Source organism: Gracilinanus agilis, chromosome 1 (genome assembly GCF_016433145.1).
Source record: "Gracilinanus agilis isolate LMUSP501 chromosome 1, AgileGrace, whole genome shotgun sequence".
In the NCBI taxonomy this organism is placed as follows: domain Eukaryota; kingdom Metazoa; phylum Chordata; class Mammalia; order Didelphimorphia; family Didelphidae; genus Gracilinanus; species Gracilinanus agilis.
The window spans coordinates 86135524-86150710 of NC_058130.1; the positions used below are offsets into that span (position 1 = coordinate 86135524).

The following is a 15187-nucleotide window of genomic DNA, read 5'->3' on the forward strand; positions in this document are numbered from 1 at the left end:
AAATGCACCTGTGATCATCACCGCTTCCCTGGATCGCAGCAGCACCCACCAGGGGACGGTAGCGCCCACTTTGGGAATCACCGAGATATACTGTCAATTCATTACCTCAGCATGTAGTTCATTTGACCAGTTGAGTCAATTTCATCGAGAGCAGCTAAGTACTTCTACCACCCTTAGATAAGAATTTCTTTTTAGCCAGTTTTGTTATTTTTTCCAATCCAAAGATCATTGTCCTTGACCAAGAAAACAGATAAGAAAGTAGAACTGAATGACTCACCTTCTCTCTACAGTGATCCACACAGGTGGGTATTAATCCCACTCCCTAATCACCAAGAACAGTTTTTCTGTTATCTTTCCTTGTTTCTAGCTCTTGTGCATGTTTTAAAACTATTGACTGGTAAATTCTTTATTCATCCATATTAGTTTCCAGGCAACTCCCATTTTTTCTTATTGGAATTGTTTGCCTCTCTATCTTCAGGATTTCATTCTCCAGTTCCTCATCCCTCAACTAAAATAGCTAAATTGACTAAACTTGTTATCCTCCTTTGTTATCCAAAGGCTACACATTTGATAATAAAGGCATCTCTTATTCTGGTAGATCATACAAACTGAATATACTCAAAATTCAAGAAAGTTTTAATGAAACAATGGATGATCTAACTATAATGGCCTATGAAGGGTATCCAAGATTTATGTGAAGGATTTAGCCCTAGGCCTTGCTGGCCTCTGGTATCTTCTTAGAGTACCATTTCCCCATGAGAGCCCATTTCACCATTAATTACTTTCTGGGCTTTCTCAGATCATTTAATTCCTTCCCCTTTAGTGTCATCCCAAGCTTAATGCCCATTTACCTCTTGATTTTTCCACTGTTCCTAATCCTATTTGACTTCTTTGGTTGAAAATTTCCCAATTACCTCTAGCTCTTCTCCTCTTGCTTCTACTCTCATAAACTAGATGTCCTTATCTACAATCTGTCTCACTTCCCCTTCTATCCACTGCCTCTATGAACTTAAGCTCATAAGAGTGGCATTTTCTAAGAGTGAACTACAAGGAAAAGAATTTATACTATTCAAAAATAATATACCAGGATAGGGTATTAGAAAACCAAATAAAACTACACAGTTCTTATCTGGATGGGTCATAGATCCTATGTCATTCTACTTAATGACACTGCCTAACTTGGCTTATCCTGAAATCCTCTTTAGGTCAGAATATCTAGCTCTCTTAAAGACCTTAAAGTGGTATCTTCTGTTTCTGCTATTAAGTACTCAGCTAATCAGATATTTTCCCTGTTTCTGTTCCAAATTGGAAGGAACAGAATTATTCCATACAATAAAGATTTATCCCATAATCTCAAAAATAGGCCATACCAACCCCCTGAAAGTTCCCAGACATATATTCTACTTTCATTGTCAATTCACTCAAAAAAACTTACTGAGACCCAATTTTATATATAAGATCCTGTGTATAGAGACTGAATCCTGAGTTGGATGAACTTTTTAAATTTAGCGTGGCATGTTCTAATGACTGTATTTCTCCAAGGACAGTTTGATAAGATTTCAGTGGTTACACAGAAACTGAAAGCATATTCTTTTAACTACTTTCCCAAAATTGTCGATTTTGATTTGTAATTAATCGAATCTTTGCAATTACACCAAAGAGAAAGTTCATCTTCCTTCCTTTGGTTTGATAATCTATATCTACTTTCATTCTTCCAGAAATACCACCGCATTTATAAATCTCTTTTTTCTTCTCTCCCCCATTTTTGGCCAGATGATAGATTAGATTTGGCATAGAGAATTGCATCATGGAAAGGGCACCTATGACACTGTCATTCCTATCCACTGTCAGTGCCTCAGACAGTACTTATCCAAAGAGATTAGAAAAAGAGAAGGGATTCGTGTCAGCCAAGGGGGAGAGGCCACTCTCTATGAAGTGGACTCTACTGTTCTGTGACTTTAACAACACTTTTGTTAATTCTTACTCAGAATGCAGCATAGCAGAAGAAGCCTGGAAGGTAAGGTTTATTTATTGTTCCACTTCTCCACTTTGTCAAGGGACCTATAAAGGTCTTTAAATTTTTGCTATTTGGGATCTGTGATTTTATTGGGAAAGGTGCTTTCCTCCATTGGAACAGATCATAGCCTTTCCACACCTTCTCATTCTATGTGATTCTTCTCTATGTTTTCCATAGAAAAATCTTTGATAGAAGTTATAGCCAACCCACTACCAGCCTTCCTCTTGGTTTTTTTGTTGTTTGTGGCTGTTATTTTAAAAATTATTCTGGTGAGACCAGTGCACCACTTTGTCTGTCCATCTGTTGTGTTTCATTCTCACTATGCGACTGGTCCATTACCTTTCCCAGTAATATCTGCCCTTGATAACATCTTTTATACCACTTCTCCAGTAGAAATTGTTTTTGGTATTCCATGATTTGCAGTCATATTGTATCACTGGGAAAATATTGTTGTAAAAAAGATTGGCTTTTGTGGTAGCCATCAGTTAGAGAACCACTGAAAACCCTGAGCTTTTCTCAAATGCAGTCTATTCTGATTTCCTATCCTACTTTATTCTGTATGTAGCTTGTTGTCTGTCTATATCACCTTTCCAAGATAGACATATTAATTCAAAATATCTCTCCAAAGACTGCATCTTTTACTCATTTTTTTGTGCAGTGTGGATGTTTTAAAACGGTCTCTTTCCCACTGCTGTGGATTCCAGTGAAGCTTTTTAGTGCTTTGGGACTTAATACAAACATTCAGGAGAAACTCACCATCCATAGGGAATTCTTCTTTTGTTTGGATTTTCTGCAGGTCCTCTTCCATGACATTTAGCAGGCAGCGGTGACAGTGCTAGGTGTGCAGTCCTAGCATCTAGGTTTCAGTCTTAGTTCTGCTGCTGATTGCCTAGGTTACCTTGGGGAAGCCATTTAACCTTCCTGGGCTTCAGTCTCCTCATTATGGGTGTTGGACTAGATGGCCTCTCGGATCCTTCCAGGTTTAGGCCTATGATCCTGTGATCCTGTGAACACTTTGGGGTCATCCTATATCAGTTTGTTGTCAGTACTCAGTCTATTGCTAAATGAAGTTCTCACCATAGTCCCATCTGTCACTGTTTTGTATGATTTTGTTATGTGCTTTGGAGATACCCCATCTGAGGAGAACCTTCAGGGCTGCATTTTGTTCTACCAAATCAAATACTTTTGTAAAAGCTAAACAGCAGAATCTTGAATTCTACCACTTCTCATTAAGCTGTATGACATGGCTTTCTAAAGTAACAACAGCAAATGCTAAGAACCTCATGGTGGGCAGAGCTTTAACAGGACCTTGTCATTCCACTCAAGGAGCTTTTGTAGTAGAGGACTAGGAATCCAATCTGGAGAATTACATTAGACCAGGGTACCTTTGCTTCTGTGAAGGGGATGACAATATGCTGCCCTGTGGCTCTGCTCAGTTGCCCTGTGCTTTGGAGCTGAATCTCCCTACCCTGGCTACCACTGACTCCTCCCTCTTGCCCATCCATGTCAGCTCCATTCCAAGGGTGGCCATCTTCCCTGCCCATTCATTGTGCCTTTTGGAATCCCTTTTCCTAATGTTAATAAAACTGCCATTCATATTAGACTTCTTCCCTACCACCCAAGTTACTTAGGATATGTTTCATATTTACTTATGTATGTCCGTGTTGTTTCTCCCAAAAGAATGTAAGCACCTTGAAGGCAAGGATTATCTCATTTTGTGTTCATGTCCTTAGTGCCTAATACAGTCATGGTACCTAACACAAAGTAGGCACTTAATGAAATGCAGAGCAGTGAATAAAAGAGGTATCCAAAAAATTGATGCAAAATAAGGTCTGAGACTTAATGGAAAAGATGGCGTATGAATCAAGTTTAAAAGATGGCTACAAATTCAGCAGGTGAAAAGGGAAACCAAGACATTTCAGGTTAGCAGTATAGCTAATGACATGATATCATGATACCATTATAGCAAAAGTAGAGGGGTTGGGAGCAGGGACTGGGGCAAGCTTCCTAAATAGAAAGCTAAAAGATGGCAGCACAGGATTTTTTAAAGCCTATGGTACTAGGCAGAAAGGTAGATACATGCTTTATAAGTTAATGCCAGGGTTGGCTATTGTTTTTTTACTCATAACAGTTCAGTGTGGTATAATGGAAAACACTGGCTCTAATGTCAGAAGATCTGAGTTCAAATTCCACCTTTGACACTTATAACTTATGTGATCTTGGGCATGTTATTTAGGTCTCAAGGCCTCAGTTTCCTCAAGCTTACAAATGAAGAGGTTGGACTAGATGACCTCTGATATCCATTCTAGTTCTGGAGGCAGCTGCAGGTCCTAGTAAATGGAGTGCTGAGAGTCAGAGAGACCCAAGTTCAAATCCTGTTTCAGACATATAACTAGCTGTGTGACCCTAGGTATTTAACACCTCAATTTTCTCATCTGTAAAATGAGGATAATAACACCTACCTCACAGGGCTGTTGTGAGGGTCAGATAAGACAGTATATATGGAAACAAACCTTAAAGCACTCTATAAATGCTAGCAAATATTACTCTCTTGGGTACTGGAACCCCTATAATGGAGGAATATGTAAGGGAGAAAGGACATCCATCCTATATCTGGGAATGTTACCTAATCTGTGATAGGAGCCAGTTAGGGAAAATAGGGTCATTAAGAAGGTAGTACCACAATCACTTATACTGCCACATGAACAACAGGTTTCACCTCCAAACATCAGACCTTCTGTCTATCGTCAGTCATATCAAATATGACTTTAGGATATAACCTACATTCAGGATATCAGTATTCCCAACATTAGTAAAGTTTTCATCTATACTTTCTCTTTGAATTTAATCTGCTACTTTTTGGACCCAGAGGAATAGAAATATTTGAGACTATAACATGCATAAATGTGGTTTAACACAAGAAAAAATTGTATTGCCCATAGGCAGTTGCTGGAATAGTGGGCATAGTGTCAGATCCCTTAAACACTTTTTTTTTCTTTTTCATGTTGTCTTGGAAATAGGTATATAATGATGCCCATATTCTGGAGAAGATGCTCAGAGATAAGAGAAAAGAGTTGGGCCCACTCCCTGAGGATGATGACATGGCCTCTCCCAAACTCAAGCTAAGTAAGACAGAATTGTGTCTGTTTATTAAATTTTGTGTTAAATGAGAGATTTCCATTTTACTGAAAGGACATTGAGTTATTGCTAGTTCTTAAAGTCACAAGCATTCTAGGAGCAAAGGGCCCCATCCTAACTTTTTTCTTCAATCTAAATGCTTCAGCTGAGAAGAGTAGATAGGAAAAAGGAAATTAAACCAAAAAATGCCCTTTGGGTTTAGATTACTTTCTAACACACTGTTGATGTTTGTCACAAAGATTAAGGAATAGAAATTTTCTCTATCATTAATGCACAGTTGCTGAAATCAACCTTTTTTAAAAAAAAAAAAACCTTACCTTCCAACTTGGAATCAGTACTATGTATTGGTTCCAAGGCAGAAGAGTAGTAAGGACCAGGCAATGAGGTTTAAGTGACTTGCCCACGGTTACATAGCTGGGAAGTGTCTGAGGTTAGATTTGAACTCAGGACCTCCCATCTTTAGGCTTGGCTTTCAATCTACCACCAAACTACCCAGCTGCCTGCCCCTCCCCCCCAACTTTTCTTTTTTTGTTTTCTGATAAATCACTTGGTAAATCTATATCCACCTACCCATCCCTACCCCACCCACCCACCCCAAAAAATACTCTTCAAGTAAAAGCAGAAGAATGGATGTATAGGAGAGACAAGCCACTGCTAACTAGAGAACTTGTCTTGAGACCTCCAGCACCAAGAGAGGAGAACTTTGCCTGCCTTCCTGCTTCCCTCCCTTCCTATCTGTGGGCAATTTGCTTTACATAAAAATCACTTTACATAGAGGTCTGCAGAACAGTCTCCTTCCATAAAGTGAGAAATGTCTATATTAGAACAGCTGTCACATAGAAGGATTGAGAGCTGATTTAGGGTTGACACAACAAACTCCCTAACAGATTGAATGGGCTTCTGGGGGGGGGGGCTCACCCCCATGAAAGTCTTCAAACAGAAGGCTAGAAAACCACATCTTGGCAGCATTGTGAGGCAGTCATTGCTCAGGGAAAACTGACTAGTTTGCCTTTCAACTCCTATCCAATGAGGAGCTTCTGTGATTGTGAATTAAATGAGAAATAGTGGCCTTGTTGTAGTATTACCTCCTCAGTAATAGAAGAACCCTCGATTCAGTAAACATTTGTGCAAGATACTTACTGTTCTGGGCACTGGGGATGTAAAAATGAAAGGTGAAGTAGCCCTTGCCCTTAAGACTGAGGAGCTCACTTCCCCTCACATGTGGAGATATGCTTTGTAGAGGGAAGTCAGTATACAGAGGCTCACCTAGGGAATTCTAGGAAGATCCCTTACAGGAGGTGGCACTCACTGAAGCTATACTTTGAAGAACAGCCATTGTTGGCAAGGAGGAGTACCTGGTGCAGAAACCCTGAGGCCAAAGACCAATGTGACTCAATTGGTGTGTAAGGAGAAGGAACATAGAACGATGGGAAAGGAAGCTGGAAGCCACATTTTAGAGGACTTTACCAACTTGGCTAAAAAAAAAGTGTTTGAATGTTATGTTAGAGACAGGAGAGCCATTGAAGATTTGGGAGTAGGGGTCAGTAATATGTTTTAGGAATACCAGTTTGGCAGTGGTGTGAGGGATGGCCTGATTAATAGAAGGGAAACTGAAAACAGGAGACCAGGTAGGAAGGAGCATCTGGCAGTAGTGCAGGCTACAGTGGGGAGAATCTGAGGCAGAATGTAGAGGCTTTGGGAAAGGAGAATGGGATGGATGTAAAGAGGAACTGCAAAAGTAGAAGCAAGGTAGAAGCAACTTGGCAGACAAGCAGATAAGGAAACTTAGAGAAGAATCAAGGATCCAAAGTCACCAACTTGAGTAACTTGAAGGATAGTTGTGCCTTCAATAGAGATGATGTTGTTGTTGTTGTTGGCAGAGGGATGGAGGGAAATAGAATGAATATATAATAAATAAAATTCCCTATAGAACATCTCGGTAGAAATGCCCAGTAGGAAGTTGGTAATGTGGAACTGGGATTCAAGATAACAGATTAGTTCTGTTATTGTTTTCTTAGCTGAAATTCTTTGTGGCAAGGGAATGGGGTTTGCTGGAAAGTAAACAAAAGTATTTAAAAGGAAAAAAATAAGTAAAACATTTATTCTTTAAAAGGTTTTAAATTTTTTTAATTTAAATTTTTTTATTTTAATGTAAAAAAGAGATTTAAGGCCCACAAAAGAATGTTGGGTAATACCACGCTTGGAGGAGGAGGTGGGCAGGAGCAGGATAATGATCCAGTAAAAGATCTTTTTAAATTTATTACTTTTATAATTTTAAAAACTGAAAAATAACTGAATAAAATCTCCAAATGGTATTTTATGATGCTGTTATGTAATCTATAGATACATTTTTGCTCATTTTTTAAAACACATACAACCCATACATGTTCATTGGGAAACTAATTAGCACAATGGATAGAGGACAGAATTTAATAAGGAAAACCTGAGTTCAAATCCTGCCTTAGATACTAGCTGTGCAGCCTTGGCCAAGTCACTTAACCCCTCTGTACCTCAGTTTCCTCATGTGTAAAATTGGAGTGACAATAGCATCTACCTCACAAAGTTATAGAATATATGTAAAGCTCTTTATAAGCCTTAAAGCACTATATAAATGCTAGCTATTACTATTCATGTGATTTCACCATAAAACTTAAGTCCATTACTCCATGAGTCATCAGTAGAACATATCATTATTTTTTAAATGCTCTTGTGCCTCTCAGTGAACCTAAAAAGTAACCAGTTTGAATTCTTATTACCTACAAAAGAAATTAGATATCAAAATTTCAAGCCTGCTGTGCTTTATATCTAGAGTCTCCTTTATGAAAGTATTAAATCTTTAAGTTTAACTTAGATTGAGGTTAAAGTTATCACCTAGATTTTGTAATGAAATACAAAAAATTAGTGCTTTTTTCTTTTTTGGAAGGGAAAGTATTTTATAAATAATTCATTTGTAATAAACTCCATTTTTAATTGAATCAATTTCAGCTATGGAAGAGTTTAGTAAATAGTAAAACATTATGAATTGCAGTATTTAAAACAAGAAATTCAAAGTCCAGAGAAAGAGATTTCCTCACCAAGAGCTATGTGGGTAGTGTGAATATATTATCACATGGCAGCTCTCTGATGACTCAGATCCCTAGTCAGCCTGACCTTATCTTTGTTTTGTTAATATACTAATGAGAGGTATATGGGAGGAGGAGTTACTCTTAATTTTGGAGGTGGGAAAATTGGTATTTTGAGAGGAAAAGAAGTTAATCTGTAAGTAAGCCAGTGAGTTAAGATTGAAATTCCAAATAGAGGTCCATTTTCATATATCCCAGGTATCTGCCCACTCTCCTTCTACCTTTCTTGAACTTTGTAAGACTTGTCAAAGGGGTTTCTGGACCTTTAGTAGTAAGGCAGCTGACACTGACCATTGTCATATATATTTTTCTAGTAGAAGAGAGAAGTTTCTTCAACAAAATATTCAGGGGAGTAATTCCTAACCTTTTTGAATGAGAGCATCTTTTTTTTACATCAAAGAAGTTAACGAATCCTTATATATTTATGATACTTAATGACAAAATTATTATGAATTCAGCAAAGCTTTTAAGTGGATTTGTATTCTAATCACAATAACATCTACATACATTTGAAAAATATTATTACTTATATTGCAGTGCCTTTAACTCATAGAGGTATTTTTGTTTATTTATGGTTTGGCATGTGGATTCTTGGACTTCTTGCAATAACTCCCAAGTTTGTAAACTACTGAATTAGGGCATATATGTATTTTTAGAAAGTAATCAGAAGGTTAAAGATGGGATTTTAAATAACCAGATTTGTCTCAAAATTATTCTAGCCTATCTTTATACTTGAGCCACAGGGGGAAAAGGGTAGGCTGTAAAAGAAATGGAAACAATTTACTTCTCATATAACCTTTGAAACTGTTTCTTTAGGTAGAAAGAGTGGCATTTCTCCTAAAAAGTCAAAATACATGACTCCAATGCAACAGAAACTCAATGAAGTATATGAAGCAGTAAAGAACTACACAGATAAGCGGGGCCGCCGACTCAGCGCCATCTTCCTGAGGCTCCCCTCCAGGTCAGAACTGCCAGACTACTACCTGACCATCAAAAAGCCTGTTGACATGGAAAAGATACGAAGCCACATGATGGCTAACAAGTACCAAGACATAGACTCCATGGTGGAAGATTTTGTCATGATGTTCAACAATGCTTGTACATACAATGAGCCTGAATCCCTGATTTACAAAGATGCTCTAGTCCTGCACAAGGTATTGCTTGAAACTCGAAGGGACATAGAAGGAGATGAGGACTCTCATGTTCCTAATGTGACGCTGCTTATCCAAGAGCTTATCCACAATCTTTTTGTGTCTGTAATGAGCCATCAGGATGATGAGGGAAGGTGCTACAGTGACTCCTTGGCTGAAATCCCTTCTGTGGATCCTAGTTTCCCAAACAAACCCCCTCTGACTTTCGACATAATTAGGAAGAATGTTGAGAATAATCGCTACCGCAGGCTGGACTTATTTCAAGAGCAGATGTTTGATGTATTGGAAAGAGCAAGAAGAATGAATCGGTAAGATAGACATTGTCCTTTGGAAGACAAATAGGTTTTATTTGGAGGACTGCAAAATGTTCTGCCTTTGTGTAACTTTGTTTCACGTTCTTTAAAAGATAAGAGTTCTGGCATTCACATCTGATGGATTCTCTTCTGAAACACTATTTTTAAAAGTTAAAAGGCAACTGTTATTTGTTAGGGGAAAAGAGAGGGCGAACAGAATTCATATCTTTCTCTTATGTGGCAGCTAAGATAAAGCCATTTTACAAAATACTTTTTAAAAGATTCATCAAATACAAATTCAAGAATATATCCCATAGTTTGTATTAAGTACAACCAAATGAAAAGGATATGTTAAATGCCTCCCATCTGCCAGGCTCTGTCTATGCTGAGTGCTGGAAATTGAAATACTAAGAATGAAACAATTCTTGCTTTTCATTGAGCTTATATTCTATTGGAGATCACAAGTATATATAAAATATGTAGTCAGATGTTTTCTACTTGTATCTGGCTCTTAGTTGAGGAAACTGAGGCAAACAGTGTTAAGTGACTTGCCCCAAGCCACTCCGCTAGCATCTGAAACCAGATTTGAAGCCAGGAAGGTGAACTAACAGTATAAGAATATGTCATAAGCTTTACTCTAGTATTCTTTAAAAATTAGACTAAAATTAGTAGTCTTTTCAACTATAAAAGAATTTTCTTTTCCATAGACCTTTCAAAGATCTGAGTTTAGTGTATTTCATACTGAATGAGTTCTTAAATGATCTGAGTGAAGCATGTTCTTTCAGAGACTACTTGCTGTTAGCCACATAGCCATTGTGCAATTTCTTTGCGATTCCTAAATCATCACTAGAGGAAACTATTTTGTCTTATTCAGTGATGTTCTCATTGCAGAAAGTTTGGTTATAACTCTCCTATGTCTAAAGTCATATAATAATGGCATAATGATTTTTAGGGAGATGAAGGCCACAAACTGCCCTTCCTCAGGTGGGAGAAAGTAAAGGAGGAATTATGTCAGTCCTTTGGTACAGTTTTGGAAGGATCATCACACAAATAACATCTGAGAAATGATATGGACTCTCATAGATTTGTGATTTCCTTTTTAAATAGTTATTTTTATCATAGCTTATCTTCTTTATTGTTCATCAATTAATTAGTAAATTCTTCACTCCCATTCTCCATCTACTTGATTTCATCCCAGTACCTGACAATGACTGTACACAGTAGGCATTCTGTAGATGTTTGTTAGACAAGCAGGGGGATAATTCAGAACTCTGCGACAAAAATGAATTTAGTAGAACAAAAGGCTTTAAAATATGACCTCCAGTGTAGGTGATTAAAAAGAAGTCATTTGATCTTCTGCTTTCCATTACATTGGCAGAGGAAATACTTGAATAAGTTGTTGACCCACAGTATTCAGTTAAAGTACTTTAATGACTTGTAGAGGGAAACCTTCTTCATTACTATTCTGAGAAAATGTTGAGTATTTTCTATATGATCTGTAGTTTCAAACTGTTGGTCACTTGCCACCTTCATCTGTTGGCATTGCTTTAGGGGTAAGTGCCCCAGCCTGTTGCATTTAGAGTTCTGCAGCCAAGACCTGTGCCATATACAGAAAATCAGAGGCAAGGATAGTATGGAGCGGACTCTGAAAAAGCCTTTACACAAGTTCTTCTATTGGAGTTAACAATCTGTTCTGAAATATAGTCACTGAATCTAGAATTTGCTTTTAACCTCCAATCACAAACTATTTACCTGTAGTTATCCATTTGACATTTGCAAAAACCAGATTTCAGAGTACCCAAAACATGAATGGAACTTGGGTTTGCTTTTTATATGTGCCCATAATACTTTTCCTAGAAAAAGTGACTCTTTGTAGTTCTCTCTCTGAGTGACACTGTTTTATACACTGCTGCTGTCCCTGTCCTTGTTATAACTAATAAAACAAGTATCTCCCTCCCTCCTATCCACTCTCCAGGCTGTTTCATGATGATGTGGAAGGACAGAAGTACCTTCTCATATCTTGACAAAATGATTCTATAATTCCATAATAGACTATTTATTTGACTGGTAAATAGCTTTTTGGGTAATTCCCAGGCCAGAAAGAACCTATTTCTATTAACCCCCTCCTTTTATGTATGAGATGCATGATGCCCCAAGATGCTGGACAGTCTGCCAGATATCAATCCCATGATTGCATAGTATTGAGTAGGACTGTGAGATAGGACCCCTGGGTTTGAATCAAACCAGACACTTGAACCCAGACCAAGGCACTTAATCTTCCTGAGCCTCAATTTTTCTCAGTCTCCCAATTGCCCAGAAACTACTTTTCCTTAACAACAATGAAACTAAAATGAAAACTGGTATTTGGAAATAAAATTAATGTTAATGCCTTTTTTGGGGGGAGGAGGTAGGTAACAATTATCAGAACCCTTTGTAATTCCTAGTCATAAAACTCACATTTTTTAATTTTCACTATGTATCCTATTTGTACAGCCAGTGTTGCAGATGAGGAAGGTTGAAAGGGCACAAGCTCACTTTGTCATCTGCTCCATAATTGAGGAGTAGGGTTTGTTTTTTTTTCATGCTAACCAGTATGAGAATTATTAAAAAAATCTAGTGGTATTTGCCCTGAATAGCAAACATTTATACACTAGCTTTGGTGCATTTGTATGTACTAAAAGCCCTTCAAGCCTCATAACAAAATCTGATAATAATGAAAACATGATTTCCCAATGAACATTTGAATTGAATTTGGATGTCCCTTTCAACTTGAGACGCCATCAGTCTTTTTCATGGGCATATACCATATGTGATATGAAGTGACTAAGCCACATCACAAAATAGTTAAACAGGTAAGAAACTTTTTTAAGTAATACTGTAGAAACATATCCACATTATTTCCCTGTATGTGAATTGTATTTAATATCACTCAAAACAAAATCTCATTTTAAAACTATTTGGCATGTAAGAGAATAAACAAAATAAGAAGAGTAGTAATAATAATTCAACTCAAAATGCACCCTATATCCTTCCAGGACGGATTCAGAGATATATGAAGATGCAGTAGAACTTCAGCAATTCTTTATTAAAATCCGTGATGAACTCTGCAAGAATGGAGAGATCCTTCTTTCCCCAGCACTTAGTTATACAACAAAGCATCTCCATAATGATGTGGAGAAAGAGAAAAAGGAAAAGTTACCAAAAGAAATAGAGGAAGATAAACTAAAACGGGAAGAAGAAAAAAGAGGTAAGTTTCTCTTTTCTTTTTTTATGACTGAGACATATGGTGCTTGTTTGTAATTAAATTCTTCTATATAAATGCTTCCCAAGTTTAGAAATGAAGAATCCTAATTTAAAGTATCTTTTACAACAAAGATCATTTAGGAGGAACTATATGTCCTCATCATTGCTGTGAGGTAATTTTTTCATAGGGCTTGAAAGACTTGGAAATCTAGATTCAGCATAGCTGGCAAAGATACCAAAGATACAGATCTGTATAAAATAAGATGATAAGTTCAAAAGAGAATTTAGAACTTCTTACTATTGTTTCCTGACAAACAAATAAGAATTCATCTAAGAGTAGGTATTGACATGCTTTTCCTTCTCAGCAAGGTTTCTGCCAAAATATGTCAGTCATATACATCCTTAGACTTAAAATAAGACATATACGTGAATTTGAGTCACTTTTCCAAATTTTTTAAATAAGTCAGAATGTTTCATTCAGACTAAGAAAAATTCATTCAACTAGAATATTTATTATAAAAAATTGTTATAACCACATCGACCAGAGCTTACTACCAGGATTCGTAACCATTTAGGAGCTAAGGAATTTTTGGTCAGACTTGTAATCCTTACAGACAAGTTTGTAGCCTAGTTAACTCACAATATTTTTTTCTATAATAGGATCGTGAGTTAGCATAAATAATTCATGCACAAATTTCATTTTAGCCCATTGCTTCAGTCTTTCCCCTAAAATAACTTCTACCTGGACAAAGAGCAAAAGTAATTCATTTGAAGTTTATTCTTTCTCCTTGCTCCAACACAGCCTTTGGTGGAAATTCTAATGAAAAGTCTCAAAAGAGGAGAACTTTGGAGCATGGACAGTTAACACCTGAACAGTGGAGTTGACTATTTGTCCAAAAGGTTGGGCTTTGGCATTTTAGGTAGCTAATGGGGTGTAGAGTACAAGCATGGGACCTGGAGTCAGAGAGACCTGTCCTGCCTCAGGCATTTACTAGCTGTGTGACTCTAGTCAAGTCACTTAATCTCTGGCTGTCTCAGTTTCTTCATCTACAAGATGGAGGTAACAATAGACTTCCTCATGGAGCTGCTGTAAAGATCAAATGAGTCAGTACCTTAAGATTTTTCAAACCTTAAAGCACTATATAAATGCTATTATTATTTATCATCATTATTATTATCATTACTGTTATTACTTCAGGAAATGGAATTTTTGTTGGTATGGGTATTATTGTGGGTAAAATTCAATAAAGGTAAGACTGAGGCACATTTTCTCCAAGTGATATAATAATTTGTTATGATTTGTATAGGGGATAAACCTGATAATAAGGGGATTTAATCGACTGGCTCATTTAGCCAAAAGACCCTGTAATAAAGATGCAACTTCTTTTTTTATAAGCATAAAACAAAAAGCAAAGCAGAGTAGGTGAAGAAATAATAACAGTTGGTTATAAGGCTATTTACATTAGAGGGTTAAAGATAACATGATTGTTTAGAAGTTGGAAATGAGGGACTAACACCCCCTTCTTCCCTCCTGAGATTTAAAAATGTTCATTGTTTAACGCTACCAGCAATGTCAGAGATAGTGGACCAGACGCCCTTGAAAGACAACATGGTATTGTAGAAATACTGGACCAGACTCTGGTGTGAACCTGCAACCCTCAAGGATAACAGATTTCCTTGAGCCAAGAATAGAACAATGATTAACAGAACTAGATTTCTAAACTGAACTCATTGCAGGCCAACTAAATTTTAAACTAAGTTTAGAGACAAAGAACCATAACTTCAGCAGTTACAGGTCAAATTGAAATATAAATATAAAAGGCACAATCAATGTTTGCTTTTCTCAGTATTCTCTTTATATTCTCAAGATAACACTTTTTTTAAAAATTTAAACATTTATTAATAATCATTTTTAACATGGTTACATGATTCATGCTCCTACTTTCCCCTTCACCCTCCGCACTCCCCCCACCCATGGCCAACGCACATTTCCACTGGTTTTGTCATGTGTCCTTGTGATCAAGACCAATTTCCAAATTGTTGGTGGTTGCATTGGTGTGGTAGTTTCGAGTCCACATCCCCAATCATGTCCACCCCGACCCATGCGTTCAAGCAGTTGCTTTTCTTATATGTTTCCTCTCCTGCAGTCCTTCCTCTGAATGTAGGTAGCGTCTTTACCATAAATCCCTCAGAGCTGTCCTGGGTCATTGCATTGTTGCTGGT

At 37.2% G+C, this 15187-nt stretch overlaps 1 protein-coding gene across 1 annotated transcript in view; it reads left to right on the forward strand.

The window, feature by feature from the left end:
- The window catches only part of PBRM1 (polybromo 1), a 118567-nt gene that overhangs the window by 54092 nt on the left and 49288 nt on the right, over positions 1–15187 (forward strand). Inside the window, exons 18-20 of the mRNA XM_044676605.1 lie at positions 5038–5143; positions 9094–9736; positions 12757–12968. Of these exons, the coding sequence (XP_044532540.1) occupies positions 5038–5143; positions 9094–9736; positions 12757–12968 (961 nt within the window). The remainder of the gene's footprint in view (positions 1–5037; positions 5144–9093; positions 9737–12756; positions 12969–15187) is intronic.